The sequence below is a fragment of the Centroberyx gerrardi genome, chromosome 6 (assembly GCF_048128805.1).
Source record: "Centroberyx gerrardi isolate f3 chromosome 6, fCenGer3.hap1.cur.20231027, whole genome shotgun sequence".
NCBI classification, from domain to species: Eukaryota; Metazoa; Chordata; class Actinopteri; order Beryciformes; family Berycidae; genus Centroberyx; species Centroberyx gerrardi.
The window spans coordinates 34,084,647-34,107,192 of record NC_136002.1 but is presented as its reverse complement, the minus strand read 5'-3'; the positions used below and the strand labels follow the sequence as shown (position 1 = coordinate 34,107,192).

Genomic DNA, 22,546 nt, shown 5'->3' with positions numbered 1-22,546 from the left:
AACTTTGCAAATGAACATTTGCAAAGTTATCATGCCAAACTTAGTGAATTAATTGAAGCGGAAATATGAAAAAAAGATTTAAATGAAGGTCTGGATCCCTACAAGATCGATAAAGCTAGTCTACGTCGAGATATGTGAACTAGGAAAACAATCCACAAAAATTGGAAAGCTTTTGTTATTTTCTTCCCTGGCGTGAAATCAAAGCAAAGACACCACCAGTTTTTAGGTGAAACAAATTTTGGCAGAATTTCTAATGATAAAAGAACGTTAAAAACAGTTCAGGGGATTACAAAGAATGAAAGTGTTTGTTCATCAAAATTTGGAATCACATGAGAATACATTTTCATGAACATTATGTTGTGTTGTAAAGATAAGGTGCCTCTAGCACCGTATGCCTTAAAAGCGGGTCGACTATACAAATATTTTGTGTTCCCCATAGTGATAAAAAGATCACTACATTTCATCCCTCAGGTAGGACAGCCAAAGCGGGGTCTTTTGTGAGTCAAGGTGCAACTGCAGGCAACGGTGCAAGTTCATGGCACTAGCTCACTTGGGTGTGACCAACAGATTTTTAGAAATTTCAGAACCAGCGGTGCTGGTGCAGCGGGGGCACACCAGTGGTGCAGTTGTAAAAGGGATTGGATTAGCAGGAATACATTATCAGTACGTGTGGTAGGGGCTGGTGTTAAAGGTTACATTTGTAAAATTTCTGCTTTACTGAAGCATAATATGACTAGTTAATATCAGCTGGTTGCCGAATGGTAGTGAGTGAAACAAAGTGAACAGCTGGCACACGGCAGGAGATTTCTGCATTCAAAAACACAGGAGCGGCCAAGCCTTGATTTGTTGCTGTAATGACATCGCTGACAATGGAGGTCAGCATTGGACCAGAAATTACCCATGGACCCTTTGATCAGGGCTCCCCTTAAATCAGCTCCCCTTATTCCCTTTAAAAGCCATGCGCTCGCCAACTTTTTAAGATGAATTCACGATTGTGGAGATAGTGAAATCCTTGTCCAAGACCATTTCTTGCTATATGCAGACTACGCAGGTGCGTTGGGTCCCCGCGACCGCTAGGGGGCCCTGTTGTGCCATTTTTTTTCTCCTTGAATATAAATGGACACTTTTGGTAACCAAGCGTCCTCATGTGTTGATCTAAAACACATACATTATAAGCTCACAATGGCTAAAATAAAATGCATATATTTAGGGCTGAAACGATTCCTCGAGAAACTCGAGTAACTCGATTACTAAAAATCATCGATGCAAATTCTTTGCATCGAAGCTTCGTTTAATCCATATAACTATATACACACTCAGTGTTTTGCACGGATGATTATTACTGTTGCACAACGCGCTGGAGAAAGAGAGAGAAAATAGCGAGGGGCGAAGAGAAGAGACAGGCCAGAGAAAACGACAGAAAGTGTCCAAAGTTTCGGATCCAGTGTTGCCAACTTGGCGACTTTGTCGCTAGACTTAGCGACTTTTCAGACCCCCCTGGCGACTTTATTTCTCAAAAGCGACTAGCGACAAATCTGCCGATTTTTTCTGACCATGGGAAGCAATGTTAATGTGTTGAATCCCAAAGCATTTGGCAATAAATTGGTTCGGCTGATGCCGGTTTTCTCTACTTGCTTGTCTAATCCAGAGAGGTCTGACGATCACAGCGCTTCCCACACACAGCGTAGCTCCCTCCCTCCGCTGAGAGCAGGGACTGTAGGATAGGGTCCACTTGTAATTGCTACCGGCGTACGCCGAAACTGGCCCGGGTGGGCGGAGTCAGCACTTAATATTAAAACGGGATGAGATGAAGGCTAGTAAAGAATGCACGTGAATTATGGCTATATGTAATGGCTAGTTAAGAACGTAAATCAATATGGTGGCTAGTTATGATGTCCCTAAGTTAGCTAAGTTTTGCTCAAGAAAATAACCACAGAAAATAAAATGCTGCAGTCAATTTGTGAAAGCCTGAGCTTCATTCATGTTATTATTATGATAGTCACACACACACACACACACACACACACACACACACACACACCTACTCCCCTCACAGTGATGCATAAAATACCCCAGAAAGCAAAATATCAGGTGGTGTAAGTAGCAATTGGAGCCTAAAATGCACCAGTCCAATACAGCAGGTATATTCAGTTTAGTTTGATTGCAGTGAGTAGGGTCAGCAGGTGTAGGGCAACCCTTCAACATAGCAAATAAATGTACATTAGCCAGTCTTATGAACTTGTATGATATTTAGGCCTAGTAATAAATATCAATAATAATTATTATTTCACCTCGTTTTCAGTAAACCACAGTGTCGTATGGACAGCTTTTCTCTTTTGTATATTTACTATTGCTCTTTAATAAAGCAAAAGTATTTCTTATCCGATTACTCGATTAATCGATGGAATAATCGGTAGAATACTCGATTACTAAAATAATCGATAGCTGCAGCCCTACATATATTGTATGTTTGATAGATCAATAAGCAGCTTTTCTTCCGAGAGCTCTTTGCTTTACAAGCAAACCAATTTCAAAGTCATCATCAGATTCTCACGTATTGATGTACTACGTTGTTGATGGCCTTTGGACAGATTACTATTCAGTATCTCACAGACACACTATGGCGTCCAAAAGGACGTATCCTTCGGGAAATGAAAAAAGAAAACGGAAGAAAGCCGAGGAAAAACAACGCTTGCACAACAAAGGCAAGACATATTAATTAAACTTATAACCTGTTTTTATGGAGAATGTATTTCTACCAGTCAGCAATCGGTGTAAAGTTGCCTGAACCACTGGCTAGCTAACATTAGCTAGGTACGAGCCAGCTATCTACTTAGCTAGCTAGCTAACCCTAACACGCATTACGTTTTCAGAGCTGGCTAGGCTAGCTAACATGATCTATGGTATTCTAGAAGTGGCAGGAATGTGGAGACGGATAACTTCTCTTGTTGACTACACCAACTCGTGTGTCATTTATTTGAAACCCACAGAGCAAGACTATTTACATCGCGCTGCCCAAAAACACAACAACATTACGTCGAGCTGACGTCACTCAGAAAACCAGACTTTCTTAAAGAGACCGTGTCTCCTTAACCCTGAGAAGCACACAATATAACTGCGTGTGTTAAACATATCCAAGATTATATCCAGATTATGGTGAATAATGTCATGTGAATAATGGGGGAACGGTAGGCGAAGGTCCGTTCAAACATCTGGCAATTTCTTTCTGCATTACTTATCAGCAAAAAAGAGAGACTTTTTTACTAACTGATAGGGTGTTCTGGTAAATTCAGCAACAGCTTGCATTTTAACCCCTTAAGTGTTTCCCACAGGTTGACAATTTAGTTATGGCAGTGGTTGTTGACGGGAGGGGGGAATATTTACTTGTCCATAAATTTCTACCCTAAGGTCCCTCATGCAGGTTTATCATTAAATGCACGTTTAATGATAGTCAAGATCAAAAGGTTTCCAAATATGTAATATATATATAGAAATATGTATAAATGATGCACAAGACATCTGGATTTTTCCATTTGATGTAATGGCGCAGCCATAAAAAATGCCATCTTGGGTTTTAATATTTCACTCAGTATAAGCAGTTACAGCTTCAATGATGTGTTGGAACGAGCAGATACAGAATATATAACATTGTCCTACAGTATGGAAAGAGTATTTTTAAAGCTACTTAAGGGGAAATTTGGTAGGCAACAACTAGGGCTGTGACGGTTACCGCATTACCGCAATACCCCGGTCCAGTGTCGGCTTTACGAGGGGGCACCAGGGGGCAGTGCCCCCCCACTTCATTCACTGTGCCCCCTCACTTGTATAAAAGCATGTCAATGTTTTCTCCCATCAGTGTAACTCTAGCGATGTCTGAAATCCATTGTAAATGACTGAAAATCTGAAATCCACTGTAAAGCTTTTACAACGCTTTGACCTAACGCTTTACGTTTTTACGTCGTCGTTTTACGTTTTATGTTTTGAGTTGGAAGGACCTTGTGCTGCGCAAATTCAGCACCTCCAGTCACAGACTACAGCTCTTCTAATGGTAATGCATTTTCTACTTAAGTGAACTTTTATGTAAGCCTGTATAGGCCTAAATAACATTGTTATCGTGTGCATACTGGCCACTGACTGGCGTAATTATTTGGTATATGCAAATCCATGAAAATCCATGCCCCTGGGAGAGTGTTCTTTTTATTTAACATTCAGTCCGCAAATACGAACACAGTGAGATTATTTGGATATTTTGTCTGTGTTGTCAGTTTGCTGTGACCTCGTTATGTGTTACCTTATGTGTGTTTTGAGTAAAACATTTCGGTCAATGTAAAACGTGCGTGTCCTTGCATTTATTTACACCTAACTTAGCTAAGCGATTTCTCCTTGTGTTTTTAGTCAGATTATTATGAAAGCGATGAGAATGCACTATTTTTGTGTTTTTTTTTCTTAAAAATTTCTCCTGGGGAGCATACCACCGAATGGTTTCACTATGCACAACTACGTTGCCACTTGCCAGTAATTTGGTGCCCCCCCCCCGCTATAAGCCTCTTGCCCCCCCTGGATATTTGTTCTAGCGCCGACACTGCCCCGGTCATGTGACACCTACCGCGGGGTTGACCTTATTACCGTCATCACGGCATTTTTTTTTGACGTTTTATTGTATACTTTATTACATAAAATATTGCAGGCATCTCATATTTCCTATAGCCTATCTTACAGTATATATTGTATAAGACAGTAAACAAACACAGATCTTGTACAGACCCACGGCGTGTGTTCAATTCTATGTACTGAAGCACTGCAACACGGTTAAATTGCCTAATTCCACTAACGTTACTTAATTACCGCAAGATGACATCACCTACCGTTAAAGTTTGTAGGGCAGCGAAGACGAGTTACTGTCTGCAAATCCCTGTTACTAACTGCAATGTTAAGTTTCACTTTTGTCTGTGGACTGAGTTCAGTCTGCTGGTCTGCTGTCTGTACATCTCCAAATTACAGACATGACATGATGCGACATCAGGTGCATTAGAGATCGATTTAGATCCATTCCTTTACACTGACCAACTTTTGATTTTGTGCCTCTGTATGGGAAACACTGCATCTCACAGTCAAAAACGCCCTCTAGAGACCATCTGACGAAGCGCATCATCTCACTAAGCGTTACCTGACTGACTGAATGACTGACTGACCTGAATTTGCCTCGTGATGCCCTCAGCTGCGCCGTGGGAAAAACAGCCTATCCATAGTATTCACAAAAGTATTCACAAAACCCAGGGATGAAATCATCAAAGTCCCTCTCTGCAGCAGTCTTTCCGGACTTATTTCGGGTAGGATAGACTTGTGTAAATCTGCTGAAATTATTTACAAAAACCAGTGTGTACTCAAAGACTTTGCTTGGCTCTATGTGGAGTAAGCTGGAGATAATGCTATTCATGGGAGCTCTAGGATTGTTGATCTAAAATGGAGCGCATATAAGAGGTAATCTCTGAATTTCTCTACACACAGTCCACTTTAAGGCTAGTAACTTGAGAGTGCAAGTTGCAATTTGTTTTTGCGACAGTGACTACGTTTACTTGGACAGCAATATTTTCATTAATTAGCTAGCAGGTGTTTAATTGTAAGTAGGTGTAGTTAGGTGCAAATGATATGGCACTGTCTAGCTAGGTAATGCCGATTAGCTGGTTAGCTGGTCTGTATCCATGTGTCAAGCTGTCTGTATGAAACCAAACTAACTAGCTCCGGACAGGTGACATCAGCCGGTAGCGTCATTATCCTGTGTGGCACTTTTTTGTTTTTGCTTAGGCCCCCTGGTGGTCAGAACCGGCACTGACTCCACATGTATCATCTTAATGCAATTGTGCTTACTCTGAATATGACTTTATTCAGGTTAAGGTAATAATTGTTTTAATCAGGTTAATATTAGATTATTGCTGTCCATGTAAATATAGTCAGTGTTCTGGCCCGTAGGCGATGACCCAGAGTTTCCCTCCATGGTATAGTACTGCGCCAAATCCTGTTTTGGAAGCATCTAAAACCAGACTGAAACGGTTAAAATTAGGGACGCACCGATACCATTTTTTGAGAACCGATCCGAGTACTGAGTACTTGATCAAGTGGATCGGCCGATCCAAGTACATTTCAATAAATAGTCATTTATGCCATCTAGTAGGCTAATGGCCTCTAATAATAATTACAGGAACAAGTGTGCCAATTCTTTTTATTAATTTGACCATATTATACAGGCCATTGCATTTCAATAAGTCTGCTTAAGTCTGCTTTCCTACATTCTCTTTTTAATTCACGGAGAGAGCTGCTTTTCCAAGGGACAGAATGTTTAGAGAACAGTTTATTCTCTCTTAAAGGTGCAACGGTGTCAAGTGCACCTGTAAGCTGACTATTAAAATTATCAACCAGATCATGTATAGAGCCACCAGAAGGAAGGGACTTATCAGGATGATTTATAATATTAGAAAACTTAGTCACAGCAGAGGCATCCAGATGATGTTTCTTAACAGTAAGCAAAACCTTATTCTTGGTGGGATGTACTGTAGCATCAAAAGAGACACAAAAGTGATCAGAGATGGCCATATCAGCAACTTTTGAAACATAAATGTCAATATTTTTTGATAGCACTAAATCTAATGTGTGACCAAATTTGTGAGTAGGCTCATTTACAAATTGAGTCAAGTCAAAAGAATGTAGAAGTAATAAAGTCATTCAATATAAAAGTCTTATTTAAAAGCGATCTGGCGTTAAAAAGTGCAAATTTCCCACAGGGGGAAGGCTGTATAGACTGCAATCGTTTGCAGGGAATATGGATCAGAGTTCTGGAATTGACACGGGAGGGGTGATATTTAGCTGACTTACGAACCGTGACGACAGTGGTTATGGGAGACACTTTGACACATCCAGGCGTGATGGGGGAGCTTGCGCCAACAGGAGATGTGGGCACAGTAGAAGAAGTGACATTTGATGTAAACAGTCAATCACGTGGGGAAGACAGTATAGTGTGGAACAGGTTAGCCGCTAGCATGCGAGTACCCAGCTTGTTTGGGTGCAACCCGTCTCTTCCAAACAAGGAAGAGTGATCCCAAACTAAATTGAAATTGTCAATTTAGCCTAGGTTGTGCTGCATGTGTACTGAAGCCAAGTGTGGAGGCTAAGAATCCTGCTAAAGTGGGGATTGGACCGGAGATGAAAGCAGATTTTCCACAACTTTTCAAGAAATTAAAAAGGCGGATAAAATCATCTTTCGTCAACTCAGACTGTTGTCGACTAGTGTCGTTTGTGCCCACATGTACAATCACTCTCTTAATGGATGAAAAACTATCTAGTAAGCCTGGAAGTTTCTCCAGGATGTCGGGCACTGTAGCACCAGGGAAGGAATGTGTGACTGCATGTTCGTACCTAATGTCCCGGACGATGGAGTCCCCGATGACCAGGGTAGCTGGGGGTGGATGGAGGAGAACCGATGACCGTGGGGGAGCTGTTTCCTGCAAGGCAGCCGTACGGCCTAACTGAGACAGCATCCGCGATTAGACAGCGCCTCGTATGGCAGATTTCCCGCCCGGCCTCGGTGTTGGTCGGTCCGACTGCGGAGGCATCTGCGAAGGGGCCCGCGAGACGGCCGGAGTGCCCGACCTCGGTGACGATCGTCCTGACTGTGGAGGAGAAAGCCCTGGGGGGGCAAGCTGAAAGCCCGGCTTTGTTCCTAGGAATCCCAGGGGGATAGACAGCAGTCGCAGAGGGAGAGGGGCTTACGGTTGGATTGGATGTAGGCAGCCCGTCTAACACATGGAACCTGTTGCTAAGGTGGAAATTTTGAGGTGGAGGAGATCGGGAATTTGTTCTACATTTTCCATATCGCTTGACAGCCACAACCATGGACCAGGGCTCAGGTGCACGGGGAGTCGAGCAGGGCCAGGACTTGGGCTTTGCCCCAAGGTTTTCCCATGGCTCCATATCAGCCTGAACTGGAGGAGGTGATGGGTTACTCTGCCTGGTGGAGCACCCCATCCAAGGGACTGTGGAGTCGAGGCCACCTGTGCCATGCAGAGATGCTACCATAGAGTCTAGGACCTCTTCCTCTTTCTGAAGTTGGTAGAGAATGGAGATTCTGCTTTCCAGTTCAGCAACCTTTTGGCTTAGGCTGAGACAACTCCTACACTTCAGTGGCGAGGTAAGTGGGGGCATGGTACAGGTAGATTCCGTCACTCAAGTGTAAAACACGAATACGCAGGAAGTATGTGACTTCTTGCTCGGGGCAGCAGAGCGCTTGTTGGCTTCCTCAGTAGTGTAAGGGTGACACGCAGAATGACACGCAGTCGCAGTCATTGAATAAAGTTTGCTCAGTCATGGGTGCTGGGAGAAAAAAAAAACGTAAAAATATATATGGCTCCCGCACACCATCCTCTTGCAAATCACAATTTAATGTAGCGACATTTTGGTCGTAGACCTTCTACCTACTTGCCCCCCACTCACCCTCTCTATGCGCTGGAGGATCAGCTGGTGCGTCTCCTCTGTCCCTATAATCACATTCAAGCCTTAAGCTCATTTACTGATGCCTATTTGGGAAAAGTTTGACATCCTACAACTACCACAGATCTGTCAGTATAGGAACATTTAACGTATAACCCTTCATTAACAAATGTTCGGCTAACATTTAAAACCTATGCTATTTCTGTTTGAAGAATATAACAAGTTGGGGCTACTTACACCTGTGAATTTTTTTTCTGCCAATGTCCGCACGTTTTCTGATGGTATGGAGGCGGGCTTATATCCGCACATGCCAATGGTTAATTGACTTCACTCATTATTTCCGCACCTACACCTGAGGATACACCTAGGATACACCTGAGTATCCTCCGACCACGCCTTATTGGAGGACGGAGGCGAGGAGACTTGAAGGATCCTTCATGCGTCTTTTAACCAATTGGAACATCACTCATTTTTGGATGCCGGGTCAGCGAGGAGACGAAGTCGCAAAGAAGGAGGAGGAGACACAAAACAATGCACCCGAGGAGACGTGAAAGATCCTTCATGTGTTTTTTGACCAACTGGAACGTCCTTCATGATGGCGGCTCATTTTTGGATGCCGAGTCAGCGAGGAGACGAGGATGCGAGGACGGAGGAGAGGACGCATTTTGGTCAAATGGAATGCACCCCATGATACCATAGATCATGTTAGCTAGCCTAGCCAGCTCTGAAAACGTAATGCGTATTAGGGTTAGCTAGCTAGCTACGTCTAGATAGCTGGCTCGTACCTAGCTAATGTTAGCTAGCCAGTGGTTCAGGTAACTTTACACTGATTGCTGACTGGTAGAAATACATTCTCCATAAAAACGAAGGATACGTCCTTTTGGACGCCATAGTGTGTCTGTGAGATACTGAATAGTAATCTGTCCAAAGGCCATCAACAACGTAGTACATCAATACGTGAGAATCTGATGATGACTTTGAAATTGGTTTGCTTGTAAAGCAAAGAGCTCTCGGAAGAAAAGCTGCTTATTGATCTATCAAACATACAATATATGCATTTTATTTTAGCCATTGTGAGCTTATAATGTATGTGTTTTAGATCAACACATGAGGACGCTTGGTTACCAAAAGTGTCCATTTATATTCAAGGAGAAAAAAAATGGCACAACAGGGCCCCCTAGCGGTCGCGGGGACCCAACGCACCTGCGTAGTCTGCATATAGCAAGAAATGGTCTTGGACAAGGATTTCACTATCTCCACAATCGTGAATTCATCTTAAAAAGTTGGCGAGCGCATGGCTTTTAAAGGGAATAAGGGGAGCTGATTTAAGGGGAGCCCTGATCAAAGGGTCCATGGGTAATTTCTGGTCCAATGCTGACCTCCATTGTCAGCGATGTCATTACAGCAACAAATCAAGGCTTGGCCGCTCCTGTGTTTTTGAATGCAGAAATCTCCTGCCGTGTGCCAGCTGTTCACTTTGTTTCACTCACTACCATTCGGCAACCAGCTGATATTAACTAGTCATATTATGCTTCAGTAAAGCAGAAATTTTACAAATGTAACCTTTAACACCAGCCCCTACCACACGTACTGATAATGTATTCCTGCTAATCCAATCCCTTTTACAACTGCACCACTGGTGTGCCCCCGCTGCACCAGCACCGCTGGTTCTGAAATTTCTAAAAATCTGTTGGTCACACCCAAGTGAGCTAGTGCCATGAACTTGCACCGTTGCCTGCAGTTGCACCTTGACTCACAAAAGACCCCGCTTTGGCTGTCCTACCTGAGGGATGAAATGTAGTGATCTTTTTATCACTATGGGGAACACAAAATATTTGTATAGTCGACCCGCTTTTAAGGCATACGGTGCTAGAGGCACCTTATCTTTACAACACAACATAATGTTCATGAAAATGTATTCTCATGTGATTCCAAATTTTGATGAACAAACACTTTCATTCTTTGTAATCCCCTGAACTGTTTTTAACGTTCTTTTATCATTAGAAATTCTGCCAAAATTTGTTTCACCTAAAAACTGGTGGTGTCTTTGCTTTGATTTCACGCCAGGGAAGAAAATAACAAAAGCTTTCCAATTTTTGTGGATTGTTTTCCTAGTTCACATATCTCGACGTAGACTAGCTTTATCGATCTTGTAGGGATCCAGACCTTCATTTAAATCTTTTTTTCATATTTCCGCTTCAATTAATTCACTAAGTTTGGCATGATAACTTTGCAAATGTTCATTTGCAAAGTTATCTGCTGTAGTGCAACCAAAGTGATGTTACTGTTGTGCATGCTAAGAATATGACAGTGCTTTTGTATTTCTAGGTTTTGTGAATACTTTTGCGAATACTATGGATAAACTGTTTTTTACTCTTTTTTTGTTTTTTACCTCTAACCTTTACCTGTGTATCCAGTAAGTTTGTGACTGAATAACTGAATGATATTCTGATGTCAGAAGCCCAAAGGAAAAAAGCCAGGAATATAAATCGCTTCACTATAAAAGGGAAGTACCTGATCCAAGTTCAGAGGAGGAGGGGATCGGGATCAAACCTATATTCACCCATATACACAGACTGGGAAATTAACACCAGTCAACAGAGAAATGCTGATACATTTTGGCTGTGGCTGGTAAATTTGTCTATTTTACCAGCCAATTTAGCAGGTAACCAACAATCTTCCAGAGTTTTTTTTCTGCATCGTGACAATGAGAATCGGTTGGTAAACCAGTGAAACAGACTTGTGTATTTTGGAATCCATCAGTCACTTTGGCTGGTGGATGAAAATGTCAGTTATCTGTGCTCTAAATTAAGTGTTTGAGATTACTGCTGTTATCAATGTTTGTTTGTATAATGGTGTGACAGTTTTAATGTCCCACTATGAACAATTCTGTTTCCACAGTCACTGTCATCTTCACAGTATATGGACCACCTGGTCCATATAATTTAGCATTTTTTATATTCATCTTTGTTCTGTACATGTCAATATTGTGTATTAACCTTTTTCTTGTGCTGGTTATTTGTATTGAGTCGAGCCTTCACAGACCTATGTACATCCTTTTGGTCAACTTGGCCATAAGTGGAGTGATAGGTAGTTCATCTGTCTGTCCACCTATCATGAAATATCTTCTTATGGAAAAGCAGGAAAGTTCTCTTGAAGGATGTTTAACACAGGTATTTTTCAGCAATGTCTATGGCTGCTGGGTGTATTGCATCTTAGCTCTGATGGCCTATGACAGATATGTTTCTATTTGTAAGCCCTTGCAGTACCACTCCATAATGACACCTACTAAAGTCAAGCTTTAACTGGCAGTGGTATATTTAATTCCATGCTCATTTATAGCAGTCCAGGTATATCTGACTTCAAGAATTCAACTGTGCAAACACACAATTGATAAGCTTTTATGTGATAACCTTGCAGTTGTGAATCTTTCCTGTGAAAAAAGCACTGTTATCAATGTCTATGGTCTATTTTTAATATTCTGTCTGATTATTCTACCTTTTCTTATAGTTGTTCTTTCGTATGTTCATATTTTAATAGTCAGCCTTAAAACCTCAAAGGAGTCTCAAAAGAAAGCATTAGGCACATGCACTCCTCACCTGGTGACATTTATTAATTTCTCTGTGGCTTCTTTTTTTGGTGTAATTTATAATCGTTTAAGTCTTAGTCTTCCAAGAGTGGTAAATATATTTATAACTATGAACTTTGTTGTCATTCCTCCTTTATTGCACCCAATAATTTATGGTATCAAAACACAAGAGATCCGATGTAGCATATACAAAATAATAACAAGGAAATTTAGACAGTTTTGAAGTGTTTTGCCCATCATATCTGTAGTGATTGAAGTCAAACCACTAGTTTGTTTACCTTTGCAGCTATGAATCTGTCTTTTCACAATATATTACAGAAATTGTTTGTTTCCATTGTGCTTTACCAATAAATACCATTATTGACATGGTGACAAATGTATCACATTTTCATGTTTTTTGTGTATATTTGTGTGCTTTTGTGTCTTTTCTGTTTCATACCGATCTAACCCAAACCCTACCCCTAACATCTAATAATACTTCATACCTAATTATCACCAGATCTGTGACAAATAAGATTTCGAAATTATAAGAAAACAACAACTCCACATATTTACTTGTATAGCCTATTAATGTCTTCCCTTACTCTGATTATGAGAATAATCCATTCCAGCCAAGTATCCTTTAATAGAAAACAATCTGTTCATATGACCCATGTCCTCATCACAGTATTCTCATATCATATTAACATCCAAATGTAATCAAACGCTATAATGCAGAGGTTAAAAATTCCAGATCTGCTTATTTTGCCAACCTCATTGAGAATAATCATTCCGACCCCAAAGTGCTGTTTAATGTTTTTTTTTAGAAGTTTTTTAGAAGTTTCTAACACAGTCAGTCCTTTTATTCTGCAAGCTATAAATTGTTCTCTTTCCACAGGTGCTGTTCCTACATTCAAAAATGCTCTTGTTCAACCTATTAAAAAAGCCAGCTCTTCAATTTGAGACTCCCCTTCCTAGCAAAGGTCCTTCAAAAATTCTGTGTTTTTTTTAGTGAAAACTTGAGTCAGGTTTTAGGGCCCACCACAGTTCTGAAACTGCTCCCTCTTCAGGGATATGAACGATTTATTATCATCAGGTGAGGGCTCCCCTCTATTCTGGTCCTCCTAGCTCTTCTTGCAGCGTTTGATACAGTTGACCATGCTGTCCTCCTTGGCCATCTTGAGCACTGGGTACGTGTCACTGGAACACCTCTCGACTGGTTCAAGTCCTATCTTTTAGACAGTTTTGGCCAGCAGGCAGACAAACGAGTCAACACCAGTTCAATGAGGAGAGACTAGTTTAAAAGCTGACTAAACTTTTTGGAAGGAGGTGAGAGCTCTGAACAGGGACAACACATTGTTACCATGCACTGTAGAGGGAGTTTCTGGAGCCGATAATATAGCTGAGTTGTGGAGGCAACATTACTCTGCTTTATTTAACTGTGTTAAAAGGGACCCCTACAAAGTGGACAATATTGCCAACAGTGACACATTGGGAATCACAACCATTGAGGTCTATCAAGCAATAGCACAGCTATCTGATAATAAAGCAAGTGGCTTAGATCAAATCACTGCAGAGCACCTTAAGTTTGCAAGCCCAAAGTTGCAGCGCTTCTTGCCATTTGTTTTACTGGCCTTATGACTCATGGACTGTTGCCAGACTCTATGTCGTCCGTTACTCTTGTGCCTGTCATCAAGAACAAAGCTGGCAAGGTTGGGAGCCTGGATAATTACAGGCCAATTGCACTAGCCAGTGTGTATCCAAAGTTCTGGAAAGGATTCTATTAGATCGTTTATGTGAATATATTGGTACCACAGACAACCAGTTTGGCTTCAAGGCTAAGCATGGTACTGATTTATGTATCTCTGCCGTGAAAGAAGTAATTGAAATGTACAGAAGGCAGAACTCCTCTGTTCTAATCAGCTTTATTGATGCCTCTAAGGCTTTTGACCGAGTTAATCACCAAAAGTTGTTTATGAAATTGAGTCAAAGGGGCGTGCCTGACAGCATGATAAGAATCTTGGCATACTGGTATGCCAACCAGAGTATGCAGGTCAAATGGGGCAATAGAGTCTCCGCTCCCTTTGGCGTTGGTAATGGAGTACGACAGGGGGGGATACTTTCACCAGCCCTCTTTAACGTGTATATGAATGATTTATCTGACCAACTAAGAGGCTGCAAAACTGGCTGTATGATTGGTAACACCCTAATAAACCATCTTATGTATGCCGACGATCTGGCTGTTCTTTCTCCGAGCAGTGCTGGGTTTCAACAGCTGCTGAATATATGTTCTGATTATGGGATCAAACATGATGTGCAATACAATGCTAAAAAGAGTGTTGTCATGATATGTAGAACAAAACGGGATAAAGACCTCAACTTTCCAGATTTTTATTGGTCAGGGCAAGTGCTATGTGTTTGTAATAAAACAAAATATCTGGGGCACTTCATTACAGATCAAATGTCTGATGACGATGACATGTATAGGCAGCGCCGTATATTATATGCTCAAGCTAACATGTTGGCAAGAAAAGTCTACATGTGTTCAGACCATGTTAAGATAAGTCTCTTTAGAGCATATTGCACTCCTCTCTATACTGCCCCCTTGTGGGCTAAGTTTAAAAAGGTGAGCATACATAAGCTTCAGGTTGCCTATAATGATTGTATGCGGATATTGCTTAAAATACCTAGGTGGTGTAGTGCAAGTGACTTGTTTTGTAATGCAAGAGTCAACACTTTCCAGGCTCTGAAAAAAGGAAATGACTGGTTGCTCTATATTGTCAAACTGGGATCAAAAATGTATCGGGTGCTCTTGGAAAACGGGGAAAAATAGTGCTACAAACAAAAGGACAATTCAGGCACTCCAAATATAAAAATATAACCACGAGGAAGAAAATATTAAAAAAAAAAAAATACAATAAAGGCTTTTTAAATATTTTCTTCCTCGTGGTTATATTTTTAAAAAACCTATCCTGTGATGACAGTGCTTGAGGATGAGCACTGTCATCTACATCCATCTCTGGTAAGAGGGGTGCTGCCGATGCTGGAGGTGAAAGGGGTGCTGTAGGTGGAGCAAGGAGGGTCTCTGCTGAAAGCAGGGGTGTTGGAGCTTCTCTGGAGGGCTGCTGTATGTTCTCTGCAGGCTCTCTCTCAGGACCACGTACAATACCAATGACAGAGGGGGAGTCTTCCCCAACAATGTCTAGGACCAGTGTTGAATATGGCCCCATGTCAGGTTTTGGTCCACCTCCTGTTGGCACGTGGAAAATCCTCAACAGCTTGCATTTTCAGGTCGCTCCATTTCTTCCCTATATCTTTAATTTCTCTGTGTTCCACTCCCTTTGCATTTATGGCCTCTGTAATGTCTTCCCATATTTGCTGTTTTCTTTTATTTGTTGTGAAAGTGTTGAATTTGGACTCCAAAGCTTCTTTGTTTTGTTTGTATTTTTTGAGGAGGATAATAATTTCTTCATGCGTGAAGTTTTTCTTTCTTGGTCTACGGTCACCTGTCATGACTAACTCCCTGAAATACACAATTTCAAAGATTAGCCTACATATCTATACTGTCATGTATTTAGGCCAGTTCCCATAGCAGTCTCCAGCAAAATGTGGAATAGTCTAATTTTACTATTATTTCATTCAGCAGAATGACGTTGAAAGTGGGATTGACAGCATGTAACTGGGCATCCGTCAGCCTGGACCTCAGCTTGGATTTGTTGATGGCCATGGTAGAGAAGGTTTTCTCACAAATGTATGTGCTTCCGAACATAGAGGCCATTCTGATGGCATGTTGGCGAACAGGGCGTACAATGTCAGCCACTTTCAAAATGCAGTCTCGCACCAATTCTCCATCACTGATCGGCTTGCTCCGCCTGGCAATTTCTTGAGCTACCACATAGCTAGCCTGTGTTACAGCTTCACTGGATTTTGCCAGATTTGTGAAAACTGACTGCTGGGCAGTTAAGCCTCTTTGAAATTGTTCAAGCTTAGTTGTGCGCTCCTCGCCCGTGAACTTGTCGTACATTTTATGATTGGTATCATAATGGCGTTTTATGTTAAACTCCTTGCGCACTGCATTCACCTGCTTGCAGATTAGGCACATCACTTTATCCGACCCGTGAGGTACAACGAAGAAAGCTTTGCTCCATTTTTCCTGAAACTTCCTTTTCTCCTCACTGACACAACGTTTTTTGCACGACGGCTCCTCCATCTCCCTAACCGGCTAACGTACATAGCTGCAATGAAGACGTAATCTGTCTCGCGAGTCATACACGACTCGCGAGTTGCCTAGTTGCCATGCAACCATTCCTAACTTGACAGTTTAGCCCAGGGGGCGCAGTTTTACCCTTCTTAAAAGCAAAGTACTGTACTGTGTGATGTAGGTTGGTTTAAAACTGTATTATTGGAACCGGACCAAATATAACGCATGCATTTCATCATGTCACCTTAACTCATCACGTTTCCGAGGGCCGCAATTGGCCCGCGGGCCACACTTTGAGAGCCCATGACTTACATGTTTATCTGTTATAAAAGAGCGTTATATCATTATATATGGATTTCTGTTAAATTGCTCAAATAAAGATAATTGAAAGAAAAAGTGCAGTTTCAGTTATGTGCATTTGGCGAAAACGAGACTGAAAATTATCAGATGTTTCTCTCAACCACTTCAAGAAGTTGATCAGTAATCAAGTTTTCATTGTGGCAATAAAAGGTCACTTTTAGGTGGGTCTGCACAATGGCCGATTTAAAAAAGTCAGGTACATGACCAGAGATTAGGGATTAATTTACAGTGGACAGCAGACGAGGGCCAATTGTTCCTAGGATCTCTTTAAGGAACTGTAAGGGTATTACATCCAGGGAACTAGAGGATACTTGCATATGAGACACGGTGTCTATAAGGTTTTGCTGAGAAATTGGAGAGGGAACGCAGGTAGAGATGGGTACTAGTCCTTAGTGCAGGTGGCTGAAGGAGGGGTGAGATGTACAAGATGATCCATACTGAACAGAAACCTGGAATTAAGTTTGTTTGCAGTAATTGACTCTCGCATATTTAATTTTGTCATTTAGCGAGGTCAATAACTCCATCATATAAATAATGAAAATGGAGTTTCGTTTTTTTCCACCTATGCTCAGCATTTTTGTATTCACTTTTTAGGCAGCGAATGCCATCATTGATCCACAGGGATGACTTTACCAATGGTACTAGCCCAGTTTTGAGCAGGACAATAGCATATGATGCTGAAGAGCATATATCATTGAAGGAGCTCACGATATCATTGATGTGAGAGAAATTCGGTATTGAGCTTGTTAAAGAGAAATGGCAATTTCTCAGCAGAGTGCTCATTAAAGATGCAAGATCGTATAGTGTACTTTTTGAGGTGCAACAGCTGTCTGGAAATGAGAATTAGGTTTATGATCTGAAAGAAAGTCCACCATGTACAGGGAGTTGAGCGTAAGCCCCAGAGTGAAAACCAAATCCAGGGCATGACCTCGGCTATGGGTAGAGCCTGAGAAGAGGGCAAAACAAACACAATGATTTGCAATATTTGACCCAATTTGGCCTGTGCCTAAATTCCCCTTACAAAAATGTGATGCATTCATGATCATAATCAATAGTCAATGTTATTTATTGGTATGCGTTGGAAAAAAATATTGCTATAATATGTCAAAACACAGACAAAACACTGATGGAAAGATATCCTGTCCTTTGACTGAAAAAACAGTGCGTAAATACAAACTAAACTATTTTGTGTAAAACATAAACAGCAGCTTGTAATATCTGTATCCATCCCCAGATATATCTGCAAAAAAAATTCACAATTGTATGATTTTCCTTCTTACAATTTTGTTTATACTACGCCAGATCTCTTGTGTTTTAATACCATAAATTATTGGATGCAGTAAAGGAGGAATGACAAAAAAATGCATAGATATAAATATATTCACCGCTCTTGGAAGACTAAGACTTAAACGATTATAAATCACACCAAAGAAAGTGGCTACAGAGAAATTAATAAATGTCACTAGATGAGAAGTGCATGTGCGTAATGCTTTCTTTTGAGACTCCTTTGAGGTTTTAAGGCTGACCATTAAAATATGGACATATGAAAGAACAACTAGAAGGAAAGGTAGAATAATCAGACAGGTGGCTAAGAGTAGACCATACACACTGAGAAAAGTGCTTTTCACACAGGAAAGATTCACAACTGCACTGCTATCACATAAAAGCTTATTAATTGTGTGTTTGCACAGTTGAATTCTTGAAATCATATATACCTGGAATGCTGAAAATGAGCATGGAATTAAATATACCACTGCCAGTAAAAGCTTGACTTTAGTAGGTGTCATTATGGAGTGGTACTGCAAGGGCTTACAAATAGAAACATATCTGTCATAGGCCATCAGAGCTAAGATGCAATACACCCAGCAGCCATAGACATTGCTGAAAAATACCTGTGTTAAACATCCTTCAAGAGAACTTTCCTGCTTTTCCATAAGAAGATATTTCATGATAGGTGGACAGACAGATGAACTACCTATCACTCCACTTATGGCCAAGTTGACCAAAAGGATGTACATAGGTCTGTGAAGGCTCGACTCAATACAAATAACCAGCACAAGAAAAAGGTTAATACACAATATTGACATGTACAGAACAAAGATGAATATAAAAAATGCTAAATTATATGGACCAGGTGGTCCATATACTGTGAAGATGACAGTGACTGTGGAAACAGAATTGTTCATAGTGGGACATTAAAACTGTCACACCATTATACAAACAAACATTGATAACAGCAGTAATCTCAAACAATTAATTTAGAGCACAGATAACTGACATTTTCATCCACCAGCCAAAGTGACTGATGGATTCCAAAATACACAAGTCTGTTTCACTGGTTTACCAACCGATTCTCATTGTCACGATGCAGAAAAAAACTCTGGAAGATTGTTGGTTACCTGCTAAATTGGCTGGTAAAATAGACAAATTTACCAGCCACAGCCAAAATGTATCAGCATTTCTCTGTTGACTGGTGTTAATTTCCCAGTCTGTGTATTTACCAAATGTTGTGATTTATTTGAATATAGGTTTGATCCCGATCCCTCCTCCTCCTCCTCCTCCTCCTCCTCCTCCTCCTCCTCCTCCTCCTCCTCCTCCTCCTCCTATGAACTTGGATCAGGTACTTCCTTTTTATAGAGAAGTGATTTCTATCCTTGGCCTTTTTCCTTTGGGTTCCTGACATCAGAATATCATTCAGTTATTCAGTAATAAACTTACTGGATACACAGTAATTATAGCTTGACAAAATCAGCCCAGGTTAATGTCAGTTAAAGAAATAAACAAAAGAAAGAACAATGTTTATACAACAAACTATCAAGTATCTTGTTGTTGGTACATTAGTTAACACCAGCCAGTGACTCATGTGCTTAGTAATGTTGCTCTTTTGCATTTTTGCACTGGACTGTTTAGGTCTCCAGGAGTGGAGTTGGATGTGGCTGAGGGTCATTGTCCTGTTGGAACAGAAATTGTGGCACCAATCTAAGGTCGTTGGGTCTCTGAAGCAGGTTCTCCTCCAGAATTTGCCTGTATTTGTCTCCATTCATTGTTACCCCTATCTTTACAAGTTAGCATGATCTCATAAAAATTTGTGAAATGAGCACGAAGTCGGAAACTCAGACTTAAGTGCTGTGGACGCAAATTATTTTAAACTTATGTTCCTCCACCACAAATTGGATTCTGTGCCAACAGCATGAATTGGACATGGCATTTTGCTGCCATGTGGCTTTTTTTTAGCAGTGGCTTCCTTCTTCCTTCTCTTCCCAGATTAGTGCTGTACTCACTGCTGTCCTTCCAGAAGGATCTCTCATCACTGACAAAGGACTCTGTGCTTCAGTCAGATGTTCGTTGGCTTCTTGGTCTCCTCCTGACCTGGTTTGTTTATTTGTTTATTTGTTAGGATCCCCATTAGCTTTGCCCTAAAGCACAGCTAGTCTTCCTGGGCTCCTGACCTGGTTCTTCTTGCCCAGTTGACAACCAGCTCTAGGAACAGTCTGGCTTTAATGGTAGAGCTTGCTGTGCTCTCAACACTATAAATTGTTTTATATCTTCTCCAGATCTGTGCCTCCTCATAGTGCTGTCTGGTAGAGTTTCTGTCATCTGTGGGGCTTTATAGACAGATGTACTTACTTCTAAATCATGTCCAGTCAATTGAATTGACCACAAGTGCACTCCAATCAAGTTGTAGAAACATCTCAAGGACATTCAAAAGAATTTGGATGCACTTTTACTCAATTTGGGGTGCCACTGCCAAGAGGCTGAATACTCATTCACTCAAAACATTTCTGCTTTTCTTTTTTAATTAATTTGTACATGTTTGTAGATAAAATAATATACTTTGACATTATGGGTTATCAGTCACAAAAGATCTTAATTTAATGTTTAATCTTAATTTTGAATTGAGGCTGTAACGCAACAAAATGTGGAAAAAAAACCTCCGCACCTGGTAAAGGTGCGGGGGGGCCAAGGGGAGGCCTTGCCTTCGAAAACACAAACCTCAGGAACTGCCTGTGCTCTTCCCAAATAGATATCTGCAAGTAAGTGTCTTTCAGGTCAACGGCAGTCAAGCAGTTGCCTCTGCAGGTGGTTTGTCTCACCCTCAGGAGTGTTAGCATCTTGCACCGTAAGAGGCAAAGATACCCGTTGAGCCCCCTTAGGTCTACAATGGGGTGAAGCTCCCATCCCACTTGGGGATGAGGAAGCACCTGGAATAGAACCTGGCCATCGACTGCCTTGCATTACTTCCTGAGCAGCTCCTTTGGCCAGCAGAGAGATTTCCCAACACAGCACCTCTCTGTAATCTGGGTTTGCCACTGCTGAAACAGTCGCAAACCGTGTCAATGGAGCTTTGTGGGCACACCCCTGGGTCATGGTAGATGGCATCTAGAGGCTTCCGGACAATGTTACCCAGGCTGTGAAGCATGCTGACATGGGGCAAAGGGTGGCTGGGTAAGAGACATGGTCAGGAACGATGCGGGGGCTACAGCAGCCCTTGAGCTGAGCTTTGCCACCCTGCTAGCCATGGCGTTGACTCTTGCCTCACCAGCTTATTTCCAAGTAGGATCTGAGATCCGCTGGGCCACAGCTTGCTCCTTCATGACCCGGGCCATGAATGATGAGATCAGGTGCAGTTCAGAGACCAGACCTAAGGCCCCCAGGCCATGCATTAGCTGGCATTGATAAAGTGACACCATGGCATTGGCCAACTGTGCCTGGATAGTCATGACCCCATGTATCTTAGCAAGCATGGCTCCATCTTACAATTCCTGCTGTGCGGGTCAGCTGGTCCTACCCACAGTTTCCACAGCTGCCCCACAGCAGCTGTGCTTTCCTGCTGTGTGCAGCTGCCCAAAGGTAGTTTGTCTTACAGAATTATCCATGTCACCTGACCGCATGGATCAGTCCCCTTACGCATGGAATATGTTACTGAACTAGAAATCTCTCACCTCCATATTAAACTGGCCTTATATAGACAGTTGTATCACTGCTGTCCCACAAAAATCTAACTACAATTTTTGTGTTTTTATTTTTATTCCTTGAGTGTGAAGTTTCCATGGTAATTATGCTGAGTGAGTTTCATGACTATTAACTGTCCCATAGCACAAAATGACCATAATATATCTGCGGGGACTGAAAGGGTTGTTCATCAAAACCAATGACTCAACGATGACTTGGCAAGGTGCAGAGATTTCAAAACTCACTTTGTAACATGTTTGGCCGTGTCTTGGCCTATATTAGCTTTAGCAAAATGCTCCTGGATAACTTGACAGAGCCGGATGACAGCGTAGTTGGGATTTTCACATTTCCGCTTTATTCAACTCTACTTGTCAACCATACAAAGCCTGGTCTCCACGGCAATATATTCTCTAAACATACATGTGTAGATTGATATAGTGTAACACGTACCAACTCGTTACTGAAGAGACTTAAAGCTACTGGTCGGGAGACAGACTGGGAGTAGAACTCAATACCTGTTGCTGTAACTCCATCTCAGTAAAACAAGGAGCGCCACACAGTGACGTAATCTGTTACTGCAACTAAATAATGTTCCAAAAGCACAGCAGGCTTATTTCTGACTTTTCAACTTTCCTGCCCATACTCTGCAACAAAAAACTCCTGGAGTTTCACGACACTCTCAACCCCCCATATACATTTTCTAAACACTTCTGTTAGCTCTCTTCTCTAATTAACTAGTTTACTCCTCTACAATGGGAAAATGTAACTTTTATACTTTTATACAAGCAGAGTGTAGATGGTCGCTGATAAAGGGAGGCTAGATGGAGGCTGATAAAAGTCATAAATTGCTTACTGCCCTTTTAAAACCCCATTGTAGAATTCTAAAGTTTTCTTTGATCCTGACAAACCTTACTTTGTAGATACTGTATGTGGTGTTTGTCAGCAGTGACTTGCTTATCCCCATTTAAAACACTGTTTAACAG

The 22,546-nt window shown here is 41.5% G+C and overlaps 1 protein-coding gene and 1 pseudogene across 1 annotated transcript; one reads left to right on the top strand and one right to left on the bottom strand.

Annotated features, from left to right (window-relative positions):
• Nucleotides 1-11,360: 11,360 nt before the first annotated feature.
• On the top strand, nt 11,361-12,293 carry LOC139929775 (olfactory receptor 52E2-like; annotated as a pseudogene).
• A 5,570-nt stretch (nt 12,294-17,863) lies between these two features.
• LOC139929776 (olfactory receptor 1500-like) lies at nt 17,864-18,796 on the bottom strand. Its single transcript, XM_071922783.2, has one exon. The coding sequence runs from the start codon at nt 18,794-18,796 to the stop codon at nt 17,864-17,866; it is 933 nt and encodes a 310-aa protein (XP_071778884.1).
• Nucleotides 18,797-22,546: the final 3,750 nt, after the last annotated feature.

Coding starts and splice junctions, on each gene's coding strand:
- LOC139929776 (XM_071922783.2), bottom strand. CDS start 18,796: ATGAACAATTCTGTTTCCACAGTCACTGTCATCTTCACAGTATATGGA.